The 19,830-nt window shown below is 42.6% G+C and overlaps 1 protein-coding gene across 1 annotated transcript in view; it reads right to left on the reverse strand.

Moving 5' to 3' along the window:
- The window catches only part of Syn1 (Syntrophin-like 1), a 182,352-nt gene that overhangs the window by 33,719 nt on the left and 128,803 nt on the right, over window positions 1-19,830 (reverse strand). Inside the window, exons 3-4 of the mRNA XM_037428838.2 lie at window positions 7,739-7,881; window positions 4,590-4,795 (exon numbers count right to left, since the gene is read on the reverse strand). Of these exons, the coding sequence (XP_037284735.1) occupies window positions 4,590-4,795; window positions 7,739-7,881 (349 nt within the window). The remainder of the gene's footprint in view (window positions 1-4,589; window positions 4,796-7,738; window positions 7,882-19,830) is intronic.

Genomic DNA, 19,830 nt, shown 5'->3' on the forward strand with positions numbered 1-19,830 from the left:
TAGAGGGCTAAGCGTGGTGTGCAGTGTATGCGGGGCCAATGATGGTGGTGGACAAATGAGCATAGCAGAGGTGCAGAGCCTAGGTGTAATGGCACCTGTTTTCTAATAGCTGAAATGTGCATGATGGTAATATAAGGTCCCCAAGATTCAAGCCACCATGTGTCCCATTTTCGGAGTCTGGCTGGCTACAAACTGCTGGCAGGACTTAATGTGCAGCTGGTGCATTTCTGTTGCACACTGAGATGTGCTTATTTATGCTCAGGTGTGAATAATAGAGATTCCCTGGATCGATCACACTTCGGGATCGCCATCCAAGTGAGCCGAGTGGGCAAGTGCGAAACCAAGGGAAAATTTATCAGTGGCTCACAGAACCCCGAGGAGGGGGCTGCCGAACCTAAGCGTTTCACAGGCCCCTTAGGTTGTGCCCAAACTGTTTTGGACAAATGTGGATCCTTCACTTGAGATAATACCTCCCCTTGAGTGTCTCGAATGAGACTCGCTCGTTTCTAAGCTAGTTGGTGTGTTGCTCCACAGATGGCAGCCCTTGCTTAGCAATTTCTTTTATTTTATTAGCTGCTATTTCAAACTTTTTTTAATGACTTGCATTTAGAAAATGTTGTCTAGTGAAGACAATGTGCATTATGGTTATGCATCATCATGAAAAAAAAGTGTTTAGTCATTGTACAGCCCTTCAGGTGCTAATTATTAAAATATTGAAGTTTGCTTTAACAACTTCATGTGTTATAGGTGTTAGTTTGTTAACAATAAAATTGTTTTGTGAATCATGAAATGACATGAATAGGCTACGAGATAATAAATTTCATTATGCTAATTTGGCTTAATTTACACTTACAAATCTTTTTTCAACAATCAACACATGCTTTTGAGAAGTGATATATTCAATATCAAGTCGGAAAAAAAAAATCTTTTTAGACAGAAAAACTCTAAAAAAAAACTAAACGGTTAAGTGGATAATCTATAGTTCTCAGTCAGTAATACATAGGTCTTCATATTTTCAGATAAATCCAAAAAAATTTTATAAACACTTGCTAGTAAAATTCCTGACATTTTAAATTTATACAATAAACTCCAATCTTATTAGGACATTTCCAGTGCTAAAAAGGCACTTTCAAAGGTGACAATTATAAATTGGAAAAAAATGCACCTCGATCAGTGGAAGTACCCTCGTTAAGCATGCTTGTATTGTTTACAACAAGCTTTGAGGTTGCAATACAAACAAACATAGGTGTTTTCTAGTCAAGTACTTGTGCTTGTGTGTGTGTGCGCGTGTGTGTGTGTGCGTGTGCGTGTGCATGTGTGTGTGTGATTTGATTGATTGATATGTGGAGTTTAACGAACGACCCAAAACCACCACATGATTATGAGAGACGCCGCAGTGGAGGGCTCCAGAAATTTCGACCACCTGAGGTTCTTTAACATGCACCCAAATCTGAGCACACAAGCCTACAAGATTTTCGCCTCCATCGGAAATCCAGCCGCCGCAGTGTGTGTGTGTGTGTTTGCTTTCGGATATCTAAAATACACTTGGGGTGTTCACATGTTTTCATTTTAAGATATCATTTCATCTAATATTTCATAGTAGTGGGAAAATAATAATAATAATAATAATAATAATAATAATAATAATAATATTTCTTTAATTTTTAACCAATAAGATGAGAGAGGCTGGAAGCAAAAAGCAGAAGCAGCTAGCTTTACCAGCTCCACCTCACCCCAAAATGAAACACAGCGAATTTACAGCAGTACATATCAACAGCCTGTAAGTTTACCAACAGGGTAAATTAAAAAGAAGTGAGAAAAACTGAAAGAATAAAAAGACAAGATTATCAGTGACAATGCAACACATTTTAATTAAAAATAAAATTAATAAGAACACATTTCACAATCTGATAGCGCAAAATTAACTCCAACTTTCGAAGAGCTGGACATTTATGAGAAATAAACTTTCATAAATTCCAAATTTCCTCCAAAAAAATTAACTATGAAAAACATTTTCCAAAATGAACTCCAACAACACAGAGCCCTAGTTGTGCATTTATTTATTTACTTATTTATTTATTTAATTTTATGAGTACTCTAGGAGTGTGAACATTTACAGGTGAGAGTCAACATACAAATTGCAATATAGTTTAATTAACATAATTTCAGTGTTTTACAATTATATGGACACTCTTAGCTGGTTTTTGCTGTTGGTGTCATTCACCGTATATGTACATGTATCTATATATATGAAAACGCAAGAAAGAAAAACAATCCAAAAAAGACTCCAGCGCACGGAATCGAATGTCTGACCTGTCTTTTGTGAGCGCAAGGCGTTAACCACTGAGCCACCAGAGAGCACCTCCTTGACCGTTGAAACGGCACGCTATTTATATCTGCCACTTATTGCTGGAGCTTCTGATCTCGGAAGCGATAGGTTGTTTTCAGCATTACCAGCGAGATGGCGCAATATGCACGCTCAGCGTAGCTCGACGCCCAGGTCGCTGCGATGCACTTACTCTTCGGTAGGGGAGAATCGCACGCCTTCAGTCTTTTCGCTTGTTGCACAGGCCCCGTTTGCGAAAAGAGCGCACTTTTCATACACAGCGAAGTAACAACTGGAACATTTGTTAGTTTTCACTCATCTGTACCTGGATTACGTTTCGTGTGTCATTTTTGTTTAAACAGTGCGTTAAGTGTCAAGCTGTAAACGTTTTTGGTTCATCCTCGTCCTGTGTGTTTTGTTTTAATGCGTCATTTGTGCGTGAGCAGCGCACTGCATGTTTTGATCTGCTGGCCCGTCTCAGCATTACATTTGAAGTTGTTGCTATCGCATTCATTGCTTCGCCCCTCAGCGAAACTGTGACTTTTTTCCAGTATCATCGTTCTCGTCAAGCAATGAACACAGCTACATAAGAAAAGTTGTAAATAATAAGACGCAATACAGAGGAGGCATCAGAAAAGTTCGAAAAAGATACAGAAGGCAAAACAAAACTCTATTGTTAATGTAGCAATACACATTTTTAATGTAGAAGATATGTTTTTACTAAATACGTGGACACCTTTAGGCTACAGAGTGTTTCCTTCCAAAAACGCTATTCGGGCAACTTGAAATCATGACGATTCTGTGAGCAACATGATAGATGAAAGTAAAGAGTTTCGTTCTGCAATCGGTAATATTAAAAGCGCACTTACATAAAAGTTGGTTCGGACAAGTATAGATTTTATTTTATAAACGTGGTCTCTCCGAATTGATACAATGGAAGAAGCAGAACATTAGCTAAAGCAAATGGGGTGTTACCATGATAAAGATTAAAAAGAACGACAATTGCGTAAATTTTTTCTGTTGCTAGTCAAGACTAACAAGATTTAATAATTTCTCCAAAGTGGATACACTTTTGTAACGTGAATATGAGCACAAGATGAACTGGACTACTTTATTTTGAACTGATTTGAGTATGTTAGACAAGTAGGCATGATGTGGGTGCCAAATGATGGAGGCATATTCAAAAGCAGGTCTGGTGAGGGAATTGTACGCGTGCGCGCAAAGCCTGGTATGTAACTAGTGTAATGCTGCCCCTCTAGCAATTATGTGCCACACATGGCATTGTCCAGTGAATAAAGTTGTGAATTCTTGTGTCCTTCCAATCCACTTTGTGATAATGACCATAGAGCTTGCTCAATGTAATATGTATGATCGGAGGGGTACTATCTTCTTCTATAATATGTATACCTGTGCCGAAAGAAACTTTATGTACCTCTTTGGCACTCCGAATGGACGCAACGAAAATCTACTTTGATAACTTTCGAATTTTCTTGTTACTGTGTTACCATAGTTACAACAAAGAGCTTTGCAACGAGCCTGGATATTCTTGCACGCTATGACTGCTACCAAGATGTCTGCTGTTTCCACAGTGCAGCATCTAGTTATAAAGCAAGGCAGGCAGCAGCAGACAGTGACGGCAACCTGAGCCTGGGCTGTACGAAAGGCAGCTTTACAGCAGCAACAGCAACTTGTCTGGAAAACTACAAAAAGTTGCATACCCAGCAGTCTAGCTTGCATTAATTAAAACTTGAGTGAATATAACAGTAACATCTTCCGCTGCAGGAAGGCATGTCAAATGACGAAAAAGCTGTCCAAATTTCAAATCATATGAAATAAGCAGTATCTTTGTTCTATGTTTTTCTGGCATCACTATTTAATGTACAGCAAACAAGCTTATGGTACATGGGCTGCAAGGCAGATGTGAATTTCTACTCTGTACAAAAAGCGGTGCCTCAGGGCACTTTAATACAATGCTTTCCTACAGCCAGTTTTGTTTTTGTCTTCAGTGTTTGTACTGCACCTTGATGTCATTTCTCACAAGAAATTTACGTGGAAGCAGGACATCACAATATTTTGGCAGTCCCTCTGACTTACTTGACAGCCTCCTATGCTGCTAATTTTCATGCATTTCTCACAAGAAATTTACGTGGAAGCAGGACATCACAATATTTTGGCAGTCCCTCTGACTTACTTGACAGCCTCCTATGCTGCTAATTTTCATGAAGACCAATGTGTTAATGTCATACAAAAAGTAGATGCTCACCAAAGCGTACTTCCTTAGCAGCAGCCACAGCAAGATGGGCGCCATGAACCAGGTGACGGGCCCACACTGCCAAGTCTCGGTGTGTTTCAACACGCATGAGCCGTGACTGCACTCCCTGACGTGTGCCAAGTCGCAGAGTCAGTGTGGTTGCCTCATTCCCAGCAGATGGTCCCACGGAGGCCCTGCCAGAACTTGTTGTCACAAGCCTGCGGAGACCCACCAGCATTTCAAACTTCTCCTCGAAACGGGCTCTCCCAGCTATTTAGCAAAGGGTTGAAAAATACAGTATTAAAAGAAGCTGAGTGAAATAGGTTGCATATTGCTGAAAACCACTTTAATTGTACACTATAGACATTTTTGTAATTAATTTATTATTTAATATTAGTTAACTAATTAGTTAAATATTAACTTTAGGCAACAAATTAAATTTGCAAAGTGTGAGAGTGTCAGCATTATTGGCCATAAATAAAGTACCACATGTATAATTTTTTCCAAGCTGCAAAGAAAGCCCGGGGGGGGGGGGGGGGAGGAAAAAAAAAAGAACCCACGTGACTAGTGCATTCGCGCGCTGCAAACGTGCTGCTCTCAGCTGTGGTTTGAGCGAACAAAACCAGCTGCGGCAGTGCCTGGCTAGATCCTTTGCAGCACTAGGCTGTTAAGTTGGCAGTAGTTTCCTGGCCCGCGCTCGCGACAAGTTCCACCATCATGCACGCCAACTGGCTGGCAACGAGAGTCTACTGCAGTTACAGTACACTTTCATTAAAACTACTGAAAATGAAGAAGGGCCAGAAAAATATATTCCGCTTAACAAAAGTTCTGTATACTGAGATATGAAGAGGAGCACACAATTCAGGTGTAAAACCAATCATATCATAGACAGCTGTTCCATTTAAGCAGCAGTTCAGTTAAACAGATTTTCGTTTATTGAGAGCCTTATATCGTTTTGTGGCATGCGATGGTTATTGAGGTTATGTGTTCATCAAAGCCAGTAGAAAGCAAGGCATTCAGTAAACATGATAACATCGGCAGCAACTACTCCCCAGAACAGCCAAGGTTTTCATGGTAAGCCGTGGCGGCGAAACTGGCACGATACCTCTGCTTATTCTACGTTACCATCGCGACTATGGCCTGCATTTCTTTTAGGTTTACATGTGACATTTGGCTGCTGTGAAGAGCTTTCCACCAGTGCAACATGAAGTCGATGTGACCAGATCTCAGGATCAAGAAAATTATCATTCATACGGGTAGAGTGCACCACGACAAGGACACAAAAAAAGAGACACACACACAGCGCTAACTTGCAACTAATGTTTTATTTGCGATCACACATGCTATTTATACAATATTAGTAGACCGATAAAACCTAGAAAACATCATGTGTGTGGCTTTCATAGCTTTGTCAGCTAAAGAAAAGAGGTATCTAAAATCTTCACTTTGACGTTGGCGAGTGCAGATTGTCGCAATCAATGATAACGCGTGCATGAGCTGTGCTCTATTTTAACATGATGTTTTCTAGGTTTTATCGGTCTACTGTTATTGTATAAATAGCATGTGTGATTGCAAAGAAGATACTATTCGCAAATTAGTGCTGTGTTTGTCTCTCTTTTTGTGTCCTTGTCGTGGTGCGCTATACACGTATGAGTGATGAACCCCAAACAACTAGCCCGGCAACGTGCCTTGATGGATAGATATGCGAGGTTAAATGCCCCAAAACCACCATTAGTTTAAGAGAGATGCCGTAGTGGAGGGCTCCGAAAATTTCGACCACCTGGGATTCTATAACGTGCACCCAAATCTGAGCACACGGGCCTACAGCATTTTCGCCTCCATTGAAAATGCAGCCGCCGCAGTGTAGATTCAATCCCGCGACCTGCGGGTCAGCAGCTGAGTACTTTAGCCCGGCAACTTGCCTTAGCAAGAAAACTAATTTAATTCACTTTATTGAGATTAATTTTTTGAATGCCATATTGTTCAAACATTCTTTTGGCCTTTCTCACGTATAAAGAAACCTTTTGCAACTATACTTAGCTGTAAAAGGTTGTATTTCAAACAAAGTTTCGGTATAACGAAGCAAATTGAAAATTTCATCAACATTGTTTTATCAAGGTTTAACTGAATTGAATATTTTGAATTATTGATCTGGTTAATTAATAAATTAAGCACAATATAAAAAATGACCGAACGAGCACCACATGATGACTGACTATACGCCATTGGTTACAATGTATTGTGGCAGACCATATGCTGTTGGTTTCATTGAATTGTGCTTAACCACCATTTCTTTTAAATACGTGGTTGTTGTTATGTGAAACACCTTATAATACACCAGGCTTCCCAGCTAACCCAGACCAAGATTGAGAAAGGCTATGCCCTCTCGTGAAATTGTGCCTGCCATATATTAGTGGTCATCATGTGTACCTACAACCTCTCTTTTTTTATTGCTAAATATTGTTTTATTAAATAACATTAGCCAACTTTTTAATTGTTGCTTCAGTTGGTGTAACACTACCTATATTTTGTAAGCCACCACGAAAACCTTGGAATCAAGCATAATTAAAACAAAAGCCCATAAAACACTCCAAGCATGAAACAGATGCACCCTCGTTCACTGCTACTCTAACCTTTCCAAGCGTTCTTTGACTGATACACTGCTGCATTCCTTCATTGCTGCATAGTAAACAGCTTCATGCTCTTTGATGGACGTGACATGAAAACTCGATGCTGACGCATCCATCAAAGAGCGTTTTGTTGACTCGCTGCTGTGAGGCCATCTGTTCCTGCTTGTTTTCTATCAGATCATGATGCATAAGCATTTCAATGAGCCAGCACTTTTTAGCACATGCAATTCGAGTCGCATTTAAAGATGAAAAACCTAAAAAGTAAGCATTACAGACTATCTCAAGAAACAAAGAAAAGCATCAAATTTGTTCTCAGAGGGGCCTGAGCCTAGTAAGCCTCCACAACGAATTAAGTTTATGGGACATCTCTCAGAAAGAATTCAGGGCAACTCAGTTGCAAAGCACAGCAGCTCTCTTCGATGTGACAACGCAAGTGCAAGACACAGTGATGTCACAAGTGCAAGCGAAACAATACCTTAAATGCATGTGGCCCCACTAGTCTGAAGGGTGGCTGCCATTATAATTGAATACCTGGTGTGGAGCAAAGGCACACTGTGCACAGGCACAGCCCAGGCCTCCTTGGTCCAGGGAACCAGGTCGTAAAACAGGAGGTCCCTGTCCGTGATTGCAACAAACACGGCACGCCACTGGGCTGTCACTGAATCTTCTCGTGTCTGCAGTCAGAACATGTCCCATATAAAATGCTTTTATACCTTAAGTGAATGCATATTTCTCAGGAAACCTTCACAAACTGCATACAAAACTGCTACAAGAAAAAATTTCCCAGAAGGATCATGAAACCATGCCCAAATACTGACTGTACTTGAGAACTGAAAAGAGTTCATTTGGTTTTACCCAGTTTAATCAATGTCATGTCAATAAATGATCAGAAATTTCTAACTTCACCAGCTTTATGATATATTTATTAAAATCCTTAGGTTTATTTATATTTGTTAACTACTGCTGTTAAAAAGAAATGGTGGTTGTTACATGCTACCATAAAATATAAGGAAGCAAAAGTACCCCAAAGTTGCATTTGTATCACATTTTACATCTTCCGATTTCACACAAAGGTGGTGGACCTAAAAACATAACGCCGGGAAATTGTTCCAGAAAGCTTAATCATTAACTTTTGTTTAAGACAGTAACATATTTTTGAAGCTAGTTTCATATGGCGCCATTAATGACCACAAGTTGCACTGCATGGAGTGCTCAATTACAGTGCATGATGTTGGGGACTACTCAGAAATTCGCGGTACATATGCCAAGGCCTATCTAAATAGGTCGCAAAACTTTGGGCGAAAAGCGGCTCAGAAGCTATTGCCAGCGACATCATCATAGGGAGTTATGGGCACTGCGGTTGAAGCGTGACTATGTTTGAAGGGAACAAACTATAATAGTGAAAAACCTAGCCTTATTCAAAAGCAAAGCAACAGTTATGTTTCACAAATGAAGTTTATTTCTCCAACAATATTATGTAGGTGCAATGAGCAAAGAATTCATGACAGTGTTTTATTATTACCAAAATCTTTCTCCTTGCACCTTCTTTTTTTGTGCAATGAGCAAAGAATTCATGACAGTGTTTTATTATTACCAAAATCTTTCTCCTTGCACCTTCGGTGCAAGCTATTGTTACTCAGCGCAGCACTAATGCTGCATGGAAAGGCGTGCTTGTAAAATTCACCTGCAAAGACACACCCCGTATTCAGAAACGCTCCTTGACTAGAACTTGACTTGAAACCACCTTCAATGCAGCGCATTTGAAACACGTCTGTGCTGCCTTGGCCTCACCTAAAGACAGCACTTTTAAAACGTATTTGTGCTGCATTGAAGTTGGTGGCAAGTCACTTTCCAGTCAAGCAGCGTCTCTGAATACAGGGGTTAGTGTTCCGCACTTGCTTGTGTTATCGGCTGTGTGTGAAGTTGTGAGGTGCATTTCATCGTTGGTGAACGTCTTGCGTACAGTGTCTAAGGGCAGTGGGATGTCGCGGATAATATTTACTGCCGAGTGCTCGCCTCAGTACCTCCAGAAGCAATGTGCGCTGCTAGGATGCAGTAGCAACAAATGTATGCCTGGTGACCCATGTCTTCTGGATAAAAAACAAGGACAATGGTTTGGAATACTGTGCTCCCAGAAATTTCATGCATTAGTATTCCTGTGGCCTGGTTTCCTTCTTGAACACTGCAAGCTCAAGAAGTAAACATGTTATTGGTGCTAAGATCGCTAAGTTATCTATTGGGCTATAATTCACATGCCCATATCTGCATACATTTTGTTAATTTATCAGAGCATATAGTGCAAAATAAAGCACAAGCAGTGTCTGCACAATTCTAACAACTAGTGCCCCACTTTCCACACTTTTGGAGCTTATTACCATTGTACAAAGTGTAATTAATTTGAGTTATTGTGACCATTGAATAAAACTGAAATCTCAGAATTTTGGTGCGACTAGGTGTCATTTCTTCTCGTTAGAACTGAAGAACACGAGGAATGTGCACACTAAAGAACCTGCGTATGTGTGAAGCTAAAAATAATCGAAGATGCACTGCTCCTTGCTCTAATCCACCTGCAGAAGATGCCACGATTTGAATATCAAATAAAAGTTCCCAGAATAAGTTTCCCAATGAAACCAAGGCGAATTAAATGATAGTGCACTCAAATATCACTATCTAGTCATGAATCAATATTAGCAATGTTGGTAGAGCCAGTTTAGGATTCTAAGCAATTTTTGGAGCAGGAAATACATTCAATGCTCGATATAACAAACTCGGGCATAATGAAATATCAGTTATAAAGAATTAATTGAAAAGTAGTCTTGCAATAGATATAGTGTTAGGAGTATACATTGATAAATTTTTGAATATAATGAACTTATTTTCGTTTAAGATGCAACTTTGTTATAGTGAGGTTTCAGGTAGATATGTGGGCTTTAACGTCCCAAAACCACCATATGATTATGAGAGACGCCTTAGTGGAGGATTCCGGAAATTCAGACCATCTGGGATTCTTAAATGTGCACCCAAATCTGAGCAAAAATGAGGTTTCAGTGTAGTCAGTTTTGGAGAAGATTCAGACCTAGAGGAACTATGTTTAGGAGCAGGTTCAGAGCACGCAAAACAGAGTTAAGTATCATTAGAAGCAGAATACGTGCAAACTTTTGGTGAATATTTTTATTTGTGTACATATTGAACGTATTCCTACAATGTAAACACAAAGGCCAACACCTAGAGAGCAGCCATTAATCAAGCTCTTAGAATGCAAGAGTGTCACACTGTCGTTTCACTGCACTGCACAAGATATGTGTTGAAGTGAACAATTAGTGGCAAAAAAGAAAGTGTGCACGTATGGTTTCTACAAATAATAGGCATCATAAGGTCCTTCAAAAAAAATTCTAGCCAGAAATTCAGCAGTATAATAATTGAATAAGAAAATGAAGAAAACCTGCTACAAGTGAGAACATACTGTTTGACAAAGCCTGCGTGAATATTGAATTCAATAATCAGCACAAATTACTATGGGTGATTCTTTATCGTACTCCTTTAGAAGCATGAGCACCAAACAGCATTCTTCTTTCACTGCTTTGGGATGAGCACTTTGGGTTGAGCACTTTAAGTTTTCCCAAATTTAATGATACCTTTTGTAAAAAATAAAAGAGGTGCAAAATGAACTGGTACCAAGCTGGAGTCAGTGATCAATCTAAGTATAAAGTGGAGGGATGCTCTCCTTCAAGGCATTTTGGAGAAGCCAAGCACACTTGTCGAAACATTGGCTTTAGTAACACCCCACGTTCTTGAACTTTTCACCTTAATATGTGTTGTGTACTACCACCTAAGATAGAGCGCATGTCGTACTTAAGATAAGATGCTCATAGAAGTGTCTGGCTCCCTGATGTCACTATTATGTTCTTTGTTAGCTTATAAGCCCACCGCATGTGGGCAGTTGGATCATTTCGTGTATTGCAAGTTGCAATAAACATGTGTGTGTTGCCTAGCTGGCTACCGAGTCACTGAAGATACAACAGTGGCGACGAAAATGGGATCACTCGGGCACGTTAGCCGGCCTTCTGCTGTAGCTCAAGTGACGGCACGGCATTCGTATTCAAGAAGAGGAAAGCGTCTTGGTGGATTACTTCCACATAGCTTCCTTTGGCCGGTTTGAGCCATTCACGGAAGAGGGAGACGAAGACTTCGACTCATATATGGAACGCTTTGAACATTACGTCTGGGCGACCCAGGTCAGTGACGACTTGAAGGTGTCAGTCTTTATCACCACCACTGGAAAACAGGCCTACCACACGTTGAAGAATTTATTGGCCCCGACCAAGCCGGAAGAGGAAACGTACGACGAACTGCTCCAAATACTGAAAGGGCACTATTCCCCAAAGCCTTTGGTGATAGCGGAAAGATTCCGGTTCAACCGTTGTCGCAGCTAGAAAATGAGTCAGCTGCCGCATTCGCATTAGAATTAAAAAGACTGGCTGAATCCTGCGAGTTCGGGCAATTTTTGGATGCGCCCTGCGGGATTGGTTTGTGGCCGGACCGAGACATGAAACGGCACAAGCAGAGCTGCTTAAGAAGAGTACCCTGACATTCCAAGCGGCCTATGAGCTGTTGAAAGTGGGAAACTCGCTCGCACATAAACCAGAAAAATTCACCCCAAAGAACTCAGTGACGTGAACCTGGTGCGGCCACAACTCCAACAGACCACAGGTACGAAAAGGGGCGTGAGCGGTAGCGCGGAGCGACATGCCGAGTCGACAGACTGTTCGCAGCGCGGAGCAGTGCATGATGCCACCACCTGACCTTTTCGCAAATATCGATGTCGTGCCTGCAAAAAGATGGGACATCTGGCAAGGGTCTGCAGAACAATGCGAAGTTCGGTGCATTCTCTCACAAATAGCACTGGCTTAGAAGACTCCGGTGACTGGGACGATAAAAGTGGTGAGAATGAGGTCTTGCTAAGTCATATTTTTTCATGTCGGAGTAGTCACGGTGGCTACGCTGTGAAAGTTAAAATCGCAGGCAGGAAGGTCACGATGCAGGTTGATACCAGAGCATCTGTGTCTATTGTGCCAGAAAAAAATGTACAGACAGTAGGCCGGATGTACCCCTACCTAGAAAGATGTACGTTACGGTTAAAAATGTATGGCGGTTCCACACTAGCTATTGCCGGAAAGTTGACGGTGCGTGTAAAGCACGACGGGCAAACCGAGACCTTGCCATTGATTATAGTCCGAACGGAAAAAAATTGTGACACTTTGTTATTGGGCCGCAACTGGCTAGAGGCTTCGAAGTTGAATTGAACAAGCGTGTGTAACATCAGTTTTGACAAAGCAAACACACTTGATAGATCAGCCGTACTCATTGAAAAATTTTTGGAAGTGTTTATTCAATGACTAGGACTGATAGCTGAAACGTCGGTCAAACTGGTGCTAAAAGACAGCTGTACGCCTGTTTTCTGCAAGCATCGGCCTATGCCATTCGCACTCTTGGAAGCAGTAGCGTCGGAGTTGCATTCACTAGTAGAATCTGGAGTACTGGTTCCAGTACAACACAGTGAATGGGCAGCGCCTCTAGTAGTTGTTTGTGCGAATATGCGGAGACTACAAAGTGACCCTAGACCGTTGCCTAGAACTGATTATTACCCTCTACCAACAATGGAAGATACGTTTGTAGCGTTGCATGGGTGTAAGTGATTTACTGTCCTTGACTTGTCAACAGCGTGCCAACAGTAACAGCTACACCCCGAGTCGCAACCATTCGTCACTGTCAACACCCACCTAGGCCTTTTTCAATACACACGTATGCCGTACGGTATAACAAGTGCTCCATCCATTTTCCAAGCGGTAATGGATCATATGGTGAAGGGGTTGGACAGAGTGTCATGTTCTTGATGATGTGTTAATAGTGAGGGATACGATGGAAGAGTGTTTTGATAGAGTGGAAGCTGTGCTGACAAGGTTTAAGGAACGAGGGGTGAAATTGGGGAAAGAAAAATGCTAGTTTTTTTAGAAGTCTGTGACTTATTTGGGTCACATGATTAAGGAAAGTGGTATCCGCCCTTCAGTGGACAAGGTGCAGGCTATCAAAGAAGCACCAACTCCAAAGAACAAAAATGAGCTGAGGGCTTACCTAGGCTTGTTAAATTTATACGGGAAGTTTGTACCGAACATGTCAGCACAACTTAAGCCATTGCATGACTTACTAGCTGAGAATACTAAGCGGGAATGGATGGAGGTGGCCAAAAAAGCTTTTAAAGAATCCGAAATCTGGCTGCTGAACACGGCCGTACTCACCTACTATGACCCTTCAACAGACCTAGGCCTCATTTGTGACGCATTGGCGTATGGTTTAGGCGCAGTCCTTTTTCACAAGGTAGGATCAGAAGAAAGGCCAATCGCTTTTGCCTTTAGAATGCTCACTAAAACAGAGCAGGCGTATGCCCATATCAAAAAAGAAGCACTGGCGGTCGTGTACGGGTTAAAGAAGTTTCACAATTACCTTTTTGGGCAAAAATTTGTAATATACTCAGACCATCAGCCCTTGGCGGGATTATTGGGGCAGGATAGGCCGATTACTGCGATGTCAGCAGCACGCGTGCAGTGATGGGCTCTGCAGATTGCTGCTTATGAGTACAAATGGGTTTATCGCAAAGCACCCAATATAGGCAATGCAGATGCACTATTGCTCCTGCCGCTTCAGAACTGTGATGGCGTGGCAAAGTACACCGACTTTTCGATACTAGACGAGCTCCCACTCTTCGCAGAACACATCAGAGGAGAAACGAGAAAAGACAGCCTGTTGTCAAAAGCATTGTTTTACATGCACCGCGGTTGGCCTTCAAAGATGTCTGACGATACACTGGCACCCTATTTTGTGCGACGCAACGAGCTTTTGGTTGACAGATAATGTGTGACGTGGGGAAACTGGGTGATAGTACCATTGTCTCTCTACGAAGAAGTGCTATCACCTACATGAGGGCCATCCTGGAATGGCACGTATGAAAATGCTGTCTAGAAGCCACGTATGGTGGCCTCACTTTATGCAGGATGTGGAGCAAAAAGTTAAAGAATCTGTAACATGCCAGTTGATGCACCAAAATTCCGGTGATGTCATGGGGAGTGGCGGGGGCCCCGATGGGAGCGTGTGCACTTAGATTTTGCTCGAGACCAGCATCGGTTTCTAGTACTTGTTGATTCCTACTCCAAGTGGGTTGAGGTGTTCTTGATGAGGTCAACTAATAGCGAAAAGACAATAGAGAAATTGCACACCGTATTTGTCGCATACGGATTACCGGAAGAAGTGGTAACCGACAATGGGCCGCAATTTACCTCGGAACTTTTCGAGACGTTCATGAGACGTAAAGGCATCTGGCACACTAAATCGCCGCCTTATCACCCGGCATCGATAGGCAGCGCGGAGCGTGGTGTACAGACGTTAAAAGAAATCTTAAGCAGGTCATGGACGAGCAGAGGAATGGGCAGCTGAAGCCTCTCCAGCAACGGATCGACCAATTCCTATTCAATTTTAGGAACACGCCAACAGGTGTAACTGAAGAGATGCCGGCCCAGCTGTTATTATCGTGGAAACCTAGAACCATGCTGAGCCTTCTCCATCCAGATATCGAGCAAAGAATGAAAGAAAAGCTAGAGTGAACAAGGCAGTCAGCGAATTGGCGACGGGGAGCTTGGAGAGACTTTGAGGAAGGGGAAGACGTCCTCCTACAAGGACTGCGTCCCAGGGAAGGAGAGTGGTTGAGTGGTAAGGTGAACAAACACGTGACTTTAAGGGGGCAGACTGGTCTTTGGGACCAAAAAGTGACAAAAAATTCATTTTTAAAATTGACATATTTGGTTTCCGCAAGTATTTTTCTATCTCTCTGCAAATTTTCACACACCAGGAAGTAGTATTTTTTTGTAATGTCATTGTAACTGTCCAGATTCTTGGTGCTGTTAACATGCAGAACCTGCCAAAAAATGGGGAACCGACTTTGAGGCTTGTTTATAATTTGCAAGCACCTGTGTCTAAAGCTCTACTACCAAATTATGAGCGCCTTTATGAGAATTGCAGAACATGCACACCATGATTGTTGCTTTTTGAAGAAACTGTGTGGTTTCAGTTTTTTTCATTTTTCTCAAAAAAGTAAATTTGTGACTATTCAATTTTGAGGTCTCAATATCTCTGCAACAATAATTCTTTTTGCAGAGGAAACCTGTATGTGTGTAGAATGCAAGTATAGGAGCAGAATTTAGAGCGCATGCCTTTTTAATTAATTACTAACCAAAATTGTTACACAATTCCAACTGCTTTCGAAAATGGATAGTTCATTTTGCTGTAAAATAACCAATAAAGGCCTAAAAACAAAAACTATTCCATACTTTCACTCTATAATCATTAGTCTATGTTGGCATATCCCAAATATCACTTCAAACTAAGCACTTTTTTTTCTATGGCGGCCTTAAACAATAGGGGATGAACTTAAGTTACCTCAGGAACAAGGTGAGTTACAAGAAAACTAATTAAATATTTGAAATCAACAGAAAAAACTGCATAACCCAGTGCAGTTTGATCAAGATCACTGAAGAAATAAACAAAATATGTCTAAGACCAGTCTGCCCCCTTAAGCACTTATGTCATAGGGATAGGGAACGAGGATAGGTACGTGCATGTTGATCATATGAGACCACAAACATTCCTGGAGTGTTCCCTGCCTTCGGATCAGGTGCTGCGGCAAAACTACGAACTTCCCGCATGCACCCAAGACATTGTGTTTCGCAGGTCTGTAGGTTCGCCTGTACCCATTGAGGGCGCACGAGATACGTCTGACCCCGAGCAAGTCGAGGAGCAGGCAGACGATACCAACCAAGAACCGGTCACCCTACCGGGCCCTTCATCTGCAGGTGGGGACTGCAGGTGGGAACTGCAGCGGGGGCGAGCCTCAACCTTCCCCACAGGAACTTCCGGAACTTCGACGCAGCACCCGGCAAAGACCGGCCCCCGGCCTGATCGTTACTAAAAACACTTGGGTGGGAAGGAGTGTTGTGTAATACCACCTAAGATAAAGAGCGTGTTGTACTTAAAATAAGATGCTCATAGAATTGTTTGGATCTCTGATGTCATTGTTATGTTCTTTGTTAGCTTATAAGCCCACCGCATGTGGGTGGTTGGATCATTCCGCGTATTGCAAGCTGCAATAAACATGTGTGTGTTGGCTAGCTGGCTACGAAGCCACTGAAGATGTAACAATATGCTATCAAAAAGCGATTGCTGGACATAAGTCCTCGTGCAACTCATACGATTGGCCAATAACTATGGCTTTCCTTAAACATGCATACGCCAGATGGCCGACGACTGGTTAGGTGAAAGGGGTGCCGGCGTGTGTGTGTTTTTTTTCTAGGGGTCTTAGATGGGGTGTGAACCGCTGAACCCCATCCTCCCCTACAATTGCCCTTCCTTGGATTGACCGTAACAGGGGTCCCAAGAATGCACCTAAGAAGGACGTTTCAGGGTTCAGCAAGTGCTGAAGACTAATGTGACTAGACTTAAAAACCAGTTTCGTTTTGCACCTTAGACTTAAAGGGGTGGTGCCACTACATTTGTGACTTGCGCATTCATTGCTTCAAGTGCTTCTTAAAGCTCCAAGAAGCATAATACTACATGCCCCAAGATCAGTTTATTCTCACTAAATAATATAATATCACCTTACTTATGTGGACAGTTTTTGGTTTCCGGGTGCCGAGTTGTGAAGTGATGTATCAATGTAAGTGGCTTGGTCATATGACCACACAAGGCTGTGGCACACCTCGTGCTGAGTATCATCTGCTCTCGCACACACGTGCCCAGAACCACCTGAAAAACAAACGCGTCAACAGTTGCCATGGCGAGCAGCAGCAGCCGCGACGCTTTGCCGGTACGTATGCGCCGGAGGTCACGCACCTCATTACCACAAGCGTGTGCACAGAGGGGGGGCAGCCACTGGCCCTGTCACCTATAAGTAGGGCTGCACAGTCAGTCCCACACATTGACATAATGTGTGGCTGCGACTCAGGGGGTTGTGCAGAGCCAGCTCAATACAATGATATGATAGACAGGGGGGCGCTGCGACTAACTTCCATCCCCCTGAAGCGAAACTCAGCACACGCTTATGCTCACTAAAGATCTGGCGTGACGTCGCTACAACTTTCACTGCCCTTTCTACAGAGCTACGTCAGTGTTAGACACGCTAGCGATGAGCCTCTATTGGGAGAATGAGAATTTAGGTACACTAAAAGTGAAATGAAATATATTCTAAACGTTTACTGTGTCTGACCATTGATGTGGAGTGCAATTGCATACAGAAAAAACGCACAAGACTTGATATAGCCTCAACATTTCATGTAACACTGCTCATTTGGTAGTCCGTGAACAGCGACAAAGTCCCTAGCGGCACCGCTCAGCATTCGTCAATATGCGATTTAGGTACGAACAAAAGGTGGCCTGGGAAGGAACGAGTTGGCAAGATTTGCACGCTGGGATGACTTCTTTGACCTTGCTTTTGTTTGTTTATATTGACGACAGCACTGACTGTTCCCAGACAAAACTCAACAACCTGAGGTAGTCCTCAAATGATACAAACCTCCTCATTCCATCCTCATATGTTAGGCACGTTTTCAGTGCGCCCTCGGGAAGGCCAGCTGCCCTTCATGACAGTGAGTGCCAGAATGCGCGGCTGGCTGACAAACTATCTCACGGAAGTCCCATCACAATCGAACTATGAGATATCCTTCGCGGTACATGTGTAAATAATCCCCCACTGTAGCTTACTTCTGCTCATTCAATGATGGCCATCTTTCAGTTGTGATAATATTGAGCCAGACAGTGCTCATCATAGTGAAATCACCTTTTCTTTTTATCTATTTGTGTGTAGTTTCTACCAACAATAACTGTCTCCCGAAGAATACACCTTTACCGGAACACACACGGGAAAGGGGATGAAAAGGCAACAGCGGGGGGGGGGGGGGGGGGGCTTATACCTCTTGTGTCACACAAACCTGCGCGGACGTGCCAAACTGGTTGTGGAGGGGGCGCGAAAAAAGCAGCGATCCGGTGAAATGAAGCGCTGAGCAGGGGCTTTTTTTCCTTTCTTTCAACGACAAACCTGTATCTCTCTCTCTGCTTCTCTAGAAACCGTCGCTCCCTTGTCTTCTGCTGAACATTGCTTTTCACAACCACTCACGTAGGCTGCCTGGCCAGCTACCGTCACAAATAGTGCTGAAATGCAAGGTTCAGTGACGAACTCCATCACGGATCTTACATCACAAGCGAACCATGAGACATTGATGATGATTAGTGGAGTTTATTGGCGCAAGGGCCAGATGTGGCCAAAGAGTGCCAGAGCGATGATAATGAATTGTGCGATGTGCAGTGTAGATAAAACAGATGTGACGTGGCTGAAAATGGGCCTAAAAAACAGTCGCTGTAGGTGCGTAAAAATATATATATAGTAAAATTATGGCAATGACAAATGATGTGTGCTATGGAGACATAAAATGGTTTAAAAGTGATATGTATGTGAAATAAAAACTTGGCATGGAGCAGCAGTGCCTCGACAGAACCCTTAAAACAAGAGCATGGAGGCCTGGGCTCATTGAAAGCTGCTATCACAGCGGCATCCTCTCAACAGAGGATGCGCTATGAACCTGTTGGGCTAAAAACATTCAATGTTGAACTAAAAACATTCAATACTACATCCTTTAAAAAGCTTAAAGCTGATTTTGCATCAAAAAGCGGCTCTTGGCCGAGAAACATAATCGGATGTAAAAGAAGATTATAGCGGTATGCTAAAGCAAAATATTTCTTTCTCTCACTTTCAGCTTCAGGACACTCCAGGAGGACGTGGAGGACGGTTAGCCTCTCACCACATCTACCACAAGTAGGAGGTTCATCGCCAGTCAGCAGGAAGCTATGGGTACCATAAGTGTGTCCTATTCTGAGGCGACAGAATAGGACATCAGTTCGCCGTGTTCTTGTAGCGGAGGGCCAGTAACCCAACTGCGGCTTAATCAAGTGAAGCTTATTATTTATTTCTGTGTTCCACAAGCGTTGCCAGTGGTTTCGCAGTTTCTTATGTAGGAAGGGTTTTAGATCTGTTGCAGGGACAGTAGAGGTGGGGTTAATAGCGCGCAATATAATTGACGTGGCCATTTGGTCAGCTAACACGTTGCCCTCGATGCTTCTATCGCCAGGAACCCAGCAAATAGTAACATGCTGGTTGGACATGTACGCAGTACATAGGATGGAATACAACTCAATTATTACCGGATTTCTTAATCTAAAAAGTGATCTTAATGCATTTACGATGCTTAATGAGCCTGTAAATATAATTGATTTTTGTATGTTTGATTTCCGTATATGCTTCACAGCCGAAAATAGTGCATAGCCTTCAGCCGTAAATATACTTGTTTCCGGGTGCAGCACACCGGATTCCGAGAAGGATGGTCCGACGGTTGCATAAGCCACCCCTGCATGCGACTTAGAAGCGTCGGTATAAAACTCTACGCATGAGTAGTTGGACTGGAGTTCTCGGAAATGCATTTTAATATGTGCTTCTGGTGCGTGTTTAGTGATCTCGACAAATGAGGTGT

The sequence above is a fragment of the Rhipicephalus microplus genome, chromosome X, assembly GCF_043290135.1.
Source record: "Rhipicephalus microplus isolate Deutch F79 chromosome X, USDA_Rmic, whole genome shotgun sequence".
Classification (NCBI taxonomy): Eukaryota; Metazoa; Arthropoda; class Arachnida; order Ixodida; family Ixodidae; genus Rhipicephalus; species Rhipicephalus microplus.